The 8,104-nt window shown below is 50.5% G+C and overlaps 1 protein-coding gene across 4 annotated transcripts in view; it reads left to right on the forward strand.

Moving 5' to 3' along the window:
• The window catches only part of LOC113812935 (glutamate [NMDA] receptor subunit 1-like), a 91,949-nt gene extending 84,278 nt beyond the window's left edge, over positions 1 to 7,671 (forward strand). For all 4 annotated transcript variants that reach the window (XM_070143455.1, XM_070143456.1, XM_070143457.1 and 1 more), the window contains 8 exons: positions 2 to 245; positions 668 to 825; positions 1,299 to 1,429; positions 2,005 to 2,108; positions 3,146 to 3,294; positions 4,144 to 4,301; positions 5,448 to 5,874; positions 6,021 to 7,671. In XM_070143455.1, the coding sequence (XP_069999556.1) occupies positions 2 to 245; positions 668 to 825; positions 1,299 to 1,429; positions 2,005 to 2,108; positions 3,146 to 3,294; positions 4,144 to 4,301; positions 5,448 to 5,874; positions 6,021 to 6,431 (1,782 nt within the window). In that variant the 3' untranslated portion in view covers positions 6,432 to 7,671. The remainder of the gene's footprint in view (position 1; positions 246 to 667; positions 826 to 1,298; positions 1,430 to 2,004; positions 2,109 to 3,145; positions 3,295 to 4,143; positions 4,302 to 5,447; positions 5,875 to 6,020) is intronic.
• The last annotated feature ends 433 nt before the right edge of the window (positions 7,672 to 8,104 follow it).

An 8,104-nucleotide genomic window follows, 5' to 3' on the forward strand; every position in this document is an offset into this window, starting at 1 on the left:
GGTCCTAACCATCGAGGAGAAGCCCTTCGTCAACATCCAGAAGATCGACAGCAAGGCCAAGTGCCTGGGCATGGGCAAGGTGCTGTGCCCCTGGTACAACGCCACGGCCGAGGGCACCGACCTCTACTGCTGCACGGGCTACTGCATCGACCTGCTCATCACGCTCGCCAACAAGATCAACTTCACCTTCGAGCTCGCGCTCTCGCCCGACGGGGAGTTCGGGTCGCTGCAGATGAAGGAGTCAGGCAAGGACGCCGCCCTTGTGTGCATGCCCGCGGGCGCTGCGGGGTTGCTTGTTGTGTGGGCGTGGTTGTAGGCGTCAGTGTGTGCGTATGTGTGTGTGTGTGTGTATGTGAGAGCGAGAGAGAGAGAAGAGAAAGAGTGAGAGAGAGAGAGAAGAGAAAGAGAGAGAGAGAGAGATGAGAAAGAGAGAGAGAGAGAGATGAGAAAGAGAGAGAGAGAGATAGAGAAAGAGAGAGAGTGATGGCGAGAGACAGAGATAAAGAAACATTCCATTTCTTGCCTCACCATCCCCACCACCACCATCATATCCCCGCTCTTCCTCATTTTCACCCCCATCATTCCACAAACCCTGCCTCCCTTCCACACCCCTCAACCCCCCTATCGCCTCTCCCCCTCGTCCTGACTGCCCCTTCGCCGCCCGCAGGAAAGAAGGAGTGGTCGGGCCTCATCGGGCAGTTGGTGAACCAGACCCACGGCGCTGACATGATCGTCGCGCCGCTCACCATCAACCCGGAGCGAGCGCAGGTCATCGAGTTCTCCAAGCCCTTCAAGTACCAGGGAATCACTATTCTAGAGAAGAAGGTGAGGAGTCTAATCCTCTTTAAGGAGTTTAATGTCTCAAGGAAAGAAAGAAAGAAAGAAAGATTAAGGTTCAGTTTTCCTGAGGACAAAACTGTTGAATGTATTTTTTTTCAAGTTTGCTTAATACTGTTTTCCAAAATTCTAAATTCATCAGAAGAAATCTTATATAATGGATAACTGAGTATACCAAAACCATATAACTTCTTTGTATAAGCTTTAAACCCTCGGAAAATATCCGAAAACTAACTTTAACGATATCAAACCACCCCAAAACCATCCTTCAGGTATCCCTAAACCATCCTAAATTTCCCCCAACCAAAATATCCCCGAAAAACAACCCGAACCATTACCAAATAACATCCCAAGGTATCCCAAACGAGACAGAACTGTACCCTCCCCCCAAAAAACGACCCAACCGAAGCAGAATCGAGCCCGAAACTGACCCCAACGCCCGTTTTTTTCCCTCCCGACAGCAACCTCGCTACTCCACGCTAGTCTCCTTCCTTCAGCCCTTCCGGGACACGCTCTGGATCCTCGTGATGGTGTCCGTGCACGTGGTGGCTCTCGTGCTCTACCTCCTAGACAGGTTTAGCCCCTTCGGCAGGTGAGGACGCGCTGGGGGCTGCTCACGGTAGCTTCTCCTGTGGGTCTAGCGAATGGAGGGGAAACTTGCTCAAAGCAGGTGTTATTTCAGTCCCTTTGGCAGATAGGGATATACTTGAGAATGTCTTTTTTCTGGATTTTGTGAATGAAGGGAAATGTTGTCAAAGGTAGCTAGGTTTTTCAGTTCCTTTGGCAGGTAATGACACACTCATGACTGTGTTTTTTTCTGGGTTTTATGAATGAAGGAGTGGATTGGTGTTAAACGTAGGTGGGGTTTCTTTGAAGATAGCAAAGGAAGGATGTGGGGATAAATGCCTTTAAAAGAAGATAGAGTTCTGTTAAATTGCTTTCTGGGGATAGCTAGGACGGGATAACATAAGGCGGATGCTGTTAAAAGGAGGTGAGTCTTCCAGTGGTTAGCTAACTTAGGGTGGGGGGGAGATGCTGTTAAAACTAGGTGGGGATCTATAGGCTTGGTTAATAATAGATCTTCTTACAACGGAAATCGAACAAATATATTTAGAGTATTATCGTCTCTGACCATGATTCCACTACAACACACGCCACGCCTTCCAGGTACAAGCTAGCAAACATGGATGGCACAGAAGAAGATGCCCTGAATTTGTCCTCTGCAATCTGGTTTGCTTGGGGAGTCTTGCTCAACAGTGGCATTGGCGAAGGTAAGTGCCACGGCTCCGGTGCCTCTCCTGTTATTGTTATCATTATTGTTATTATTGTTATTATTGTTATTTTCTTCTTATTATTGTTGTTGTTGTTATTATTATTATTATTATTATTATTATTATTATTATTATTATTATTATTATTATTATTATTATTATTATTATTATTATTATTATTATTATTAGTGTTATTATTATTATTAGTTCTATTTATTTATTTATTTATTTATTTGGGTGGGGGTACATTTTCGGTTGATTATGGAAAATCAGATTCATAGATGGACCTGTAGATGCACTGATAACAAACCACAATTATCTGTCTATTTCTCTGTCTGTCTATTTGCTCTACCGCTGCCTTGGATTTCGCGAGAGACTCAAAAACTTATCCATCACTCTGTCTATCCTTGTACCTAACTATCTACTTATATCCACACTTCTTTATCTATGTATATTACAATCAATTTACTAATTATGATTTGGTTTTATCGTGATCATTCATAAAAATGTCATTCTATTGATGTGCTTCCTGCGACCACACAAAAGATGTCGGTTTACCTATATCATTAATATGATATTCCTCCTGGATGTTAGTCTATCGATCTGTTTACTACACTCATTCACAAAAAAAAACAGACAAACAACAAAAAACAATCGGTTGCTTTGCTGACAACTAAACTCATTCACAAAACAACAACAACTATTACTACACATTCACAAAAAAACAGACAAACAACAACAAAAAACAATCGGTTGCTTTGCTGACAACTTCACTCATTCACAAAACAACAACAACAATTACTACACATTTACAAAAAAAAAAACAGACAAACAACAACAAAAAACAATCGGTTGCTTTGCTGACTTCACTCATCCACAAAACAACAACAACAAAAACAATCGATTTGATAACAATGACGATTCAAAAACATATCCATACATCCACCAGTCTTTCGCTCTCCCTCCGTCGCCTTGCCATTCCACTCATCCCCCAAACCTCCGCCCACTGCCTGACGCCGCCCTCTGCCCTCCCGCAGGAACTCCTCGCAGCTTCAGCGCCCGCGTGCTGGGCATGGTGTGGGCAGGCTTTGCCATGATCATCGTAGCTTCTTACACTGCCAACCTGGCGGCCTTTCTCGTGCTCGACCGCCCACAGACCTCCCTCACCGGAATCAACGACGCTAGGGTGAGTGGGCGTGCGGGCGTGGTTGGAAGGGTGGGCTGGGTGGGGGGGGGGGGGGTCTCGTGTGTGGTTTATGGGTCCGTGGGCGTGGTCTCGTGCATGGGGTCAGTGGGCGTGCGGGCATGGTTGGAAGGGGTGGGCTGGGTGGGGGGGGGGTCTCGTGCGTGGTTTATGAGTCCGTGGGCGTGATGTCGTGCATGGGTCGGTGGGCGTGAGGGCGTGGTTGGGTGGGAGTCTCGTAAATTGATGCGTTTTGGATGCGTGTGTGTGGTGTGGGCATACCGTGTTTGTGTGTGTTTGTTGGTTGGTGGGGGAGAAGGGGGGGGGTATGAGTGTGGGGGTGTGTGCATTGTGTGTCTCGTTTGTTCAGTTAGTATATGTGTAAGTGTTAATGGGTGCTTGTCTGTGACTCCATTGCATGATGTGGGAGAGAATACGAGAGAAAAAATAAGTTTGATTTAGTTGTCTAGCTTATTTATATATTTGTTATGATTGCCTATAAGTAGGTTTCGTTTTCAGTGAGAATGAATGATGTTTTTTATGATACTATTCTAATGATGAAATCCATTATTCCATCCAAGATTTGAGAATCTTGGCAGGATTATAATATTAGTTTAGTTACAGCTTTAAAACAATGATTTCTGGTTGGTTTAACAGAAAATGGTCACTTGACAGGGATAACTATACTAATTTTACATCTACTTTGCCTTTTTGTTATAAATTAAGTTTCTTTCTGCCTATCCGTCTATTTCTCTGCTTCTCTCCTTCCTACCTCCCTCTCCCACTCACTTCAACCAAACCCATAAACCCAACCATAACCCCCTCTCTCCCCTTTTTCTCCCCAAAAATCAGCTGCGAAACCCGATGGAGAACTTCACGTACGCCACGGTCAAGGGCTCGTCCGTGGACATGTACTTCCGGCGGCAGGTGGAGCTGAGCAACATGTACCGCACGATGGAAGGCAACAACTACCACACGGCCGAGGAGGCGATCCAGGCCGTCAAGTCAGGGTCAGTTCCTGCAGGATAAGGAGGGCGCCGGGGGAGGAGGGGTGGGGGGATGGGGAGGGAGAGGACGAGGGGACAAGTGGGAGGGAGAGGACGAGGGAGGACAGGGGGACAGGGGGGGAGGAGGAAGGGGAGGGAGAGGACGAGGGGGGACAGGGGAGGAGGAGGAAGGGGAGGGAGAGGACGAGGAAGGAAAGGGGGAGGAGGAGAGGGGGGGACGGGGACGAGGAAGGATGGGGGTTAGGGAGAGGGGGAAAGGGACGAAAGGGAGGGGGAGTAGGGAGAGGAGGAATGATAGGGGGGAGAGAAAAGAGAGGAATAGGGAAAGGAGAAAGGGGACAGGGTAATGGGGAGAAGGAGGTAGGACAAGGCGGGAGAGTGACTTAAGGAGGAGGGGGACAGGGGAGTGGGGGAAGGGGGGTAGGACGAGGGAGAGAGGGAGGGCGACTAGGGAAAGGAGGAGGGGTAAAGGGAAGGGAACAGGGGAAGGCAAAGGGAGGAAGGGAGAGATTTAATAATGAGATAAATTAGGATTTTTCCAGGTTAAATCAACGTAAAGGATAAGTGTGTTTGTTATTGCTTAAAAAAAAACAGAAAATAAGTAATATTATTTTTATCTCATTGTTAAAGTAAACATAAGGAAAATGTTTTTATTGATGATGCCCAAATAATTCAACTCAAGGTTATTGAACATCTGAGCATCACGAAGCACGAATGTACTACTTTTCATCAAAATAGATAATGCGAATGTCAGGGTAAGCTAAAAGGTTTAATCAAGGATAATGTTCTTCTCTTTTTCCAAGATTCCATTTCAACTTTCAGCAAGATTTATATTATTGAAGTTGTCTAGATTTTTTGGTTTCTAGTTCAGAGCGTTAATTCCTTGGGCTCGTCTGCAGCAGGTATGACTCCGTAATTTCTAGCTCTAAGGCACAAATACTAACGACGAAGCCGCCTCAGACTTCCCAGTCTGGTCCAAAGACAGGTAATCCCTCTGGGCATGCCCTTCCCCCTGGGCATGCCCCCCCCTCGTGGGCGGCCCGGCATGGGACTCGAGCCCCTGCGTCTGCGTGCGGGCGGAGGGCGCCTGGAGTCCCGTGCCGCGCCGAGCCCTTCCGAGCGACTGAGTCCGAGCCCGACGCCTTTCAGGAAGCTGAAGGCGTTCATCTGGGACAGCTCGCGGCTGGAGTACGAGGCGGCGCAGGACTGCGAGCTGGTGACGGCGGGCGAGCTGTTCGGGCGCTCCGGCTACGGCATCGGCCTCAAGAAGAACTCGCCGTGGGCGGACCGCGTCACGCTGGCCATCCTGGAGTTCCACGAGAGCGGCTACATGGAGGAGCTGGACAACAAGTGGATCCTGCAGGGCATGGACGACAAGTGCGACACCGACGACAAGGCGCCGGCCACGCTGGGCCTCAAGAACATGGCGGGCGTGTTCATCCTGGTGGCCGCCGGCATCGTGGGCGGCATCGGGCTCATCATCATCGAAATCATCTACAAGAAGCATCAGATCCGCAAGCAGAAGCGCCTGGAGATCGCCCGCCACGCCGCCGACAAGTGGAGAGGGGCCGTCGAGGTAAGTCCGGCCGCCCTCGGGCGCGGACGGCTCGCCGCCCGCGCCCGCAGGTCCTAAGGCATTCATTCCTGTTTTGTGATGTTTCTCTGCCCTTTGTCAGCGAGCGCGCGCGCCTCGAGCGAGGAACTGAGTCCCGTCCTTTGCAGAAACGCAAGACGCTGCGCGCCTCCATGATGAACCAGAGAAGACTGAAGGCGAACGGCGTGAACGAGCCCTCGGTGATCTGCGCCAACGTGGAGAGCGGGTCGAGCGCGGGCGCCGTGTCGGCCTCCAGCGGGGGCCCGTCGGCGAGCGCCGTGTCCTCCGACTTACCTCGTGTGATTCCTCCGCCGCCCAGCGCTCCCCCATTACCTCCTTCGCCTCCAGAACTGCCCCCAGATGTGCCTCCCGCACCGCCCGCTCCGCGCTGGGGCAACGACATCAGGCAACGCCACGTGTCCGCACAGGACGAGGGGCTGCCCCCTCCCCCTCCCCCTCCTGCCGGCGTGGACACTATGCGGCTCCATGCATCCTACAAGAACCTGTTCGGCCCTGACCCGCCCGACCTGGTGGTGTGAGCGCCTGCTGCGGCCTCTGTATCAGAGGTGGTCAGGCTCAAAGGGACAAGTGGCCCTGGCGGGGAGGCCCACTGACTCCCCTCTTCATTACGTCCACTCAGCGGCGCCGCGGGCAAGCCTCCCCGGGCCAAGCCTCCCCAGGCACCCAGCGCTGTCGCCGAAGGGCCTCCAGCCGGGCCGGGGAGGGACTTACTACGCTTCTCACTCGCCAACAACATTGTATAAAACCATGGACCTTTATAGCATGTTGACAGTGGGTCACAGAACCTTGACCACAATAACTTCAATTATTTAGTTTGGTAAAACACATTACAGCATTTATGCTTGCTCCTGGTTAGAAAGCAAACTATAATTTGAGTCAGGTAATCCACACAGACTTCCAATGATATATTAGGGAGATACTTGTAGTCCATTAAGGACTGGTAGACGCATCCTTCAGTCACCTTTAGGGGCCAGAGGACGCGGTTGTTGATCTGTTGTTGTCCTACAATCTCCCACACCGACACCAGGAGTGTGCTAACTGTGGAGCGTTAGTGTGGAGCCCCATCCAGTGTGAGGGAGCGGGGACTGCCCCCTCGTCGCAAGCGTGTGGGGCGGGGTCCTTTGCCCCCCGTCATTCCACGAATGTGAGGTATGGGGCACTAGGAGCACCCTCATGCTGCCAGTGTGAGGGGCGAGTGGCAATGAGTGCCCCCTCATTCCGCCAGTGTGAGGGGATGACGTCCAGAAGCGGCCCTCATGCTTCTCGCGTGGGGGGCCGGCATGAAGAGGCACCCCTCATGCCGCCAGTATGAGGGAAGGCGCCAAGGAGTCCCCCTCATGCCGCCAGTATGAGGATTGGCGCCAAGGTGTATCCCCTACTCTCGCGTTATCCTTCTTTCTGTTAGCCTTGTAAGGTTCTGCTAAATATCTGGAATCTACATTGTTGATGATACGCTTATTAACGTTGTGTGTTGTGACTCTGGACTGGCATGGGACGGGACGAAGCAGCTGCCTCCGATATCCTTATGTCCAAAACTCACGGTGTGCTGGTCTGTTCCCAACGTTATTTGTATGTACACTTATTTGTAATACCAGAGGCTGAGTATAATGGTTTTATTACAAAGAAAAAAACAAACAAAAAACAAAAAACAAAATAGTTTTCCAAAAAAAATATAAAAGTGAAGAATCAGTCATTGCTTAGCTGCATAAGCTAAATATGTTTAGAGCCCATTGGTAGAAAATAAATTGTTAAATGAAATTGAGGCAAAATATGATTTCAATCACACAAAAGTGGAGGTCTCCTGGGGAGGGGGCACGCGCCGTCGTCCCCCGAGCGAGGTCGTCCCCCGAGCGAGGTCGTCCCCCGAAGCGAGGTCGTCCCTGCAGTCCTTGTGTTTGCACGCGTGAACAGGTTATGCAGGCGTTCGTAGAGCCACGGGCGACGTCCGGGCCCAGAGGCAGTGTTGCAATAAGGGACCTTCAACCTTATGACACACCTACCGAAGGGTCAGGCGAGCCAACTGTGTGGCGTAGGAAGGTGTTTCGATGTGTGTGCGTGAGCGTGCGTGTGCAGGCGTGCGAGTGTGTCTGCGAGGATCTGTGTCGCTGAGTATGAGTGCGTGTGCCTGCGTGTGTATGCTAAAAGGATCCAGAATGGAGCTATATTTTACTGGTTATACTCATCCTTGATA

Source organism: Penaeus vannamei, chromosome 30 (genome assembly GCF_042767895.1).
Source record: "Penaeus vannamei isolate JL-2024 chromosome 30, ASM4276789v1, whole genome shotgun sequence".
In the NCBI taxonomy this organism is placed as follows: Eukaryota; Metazoa; Arthropoda; class Malacostraca; order Decapoda; family Penaeidae; genus Penaeus; species Penaeus vannamei.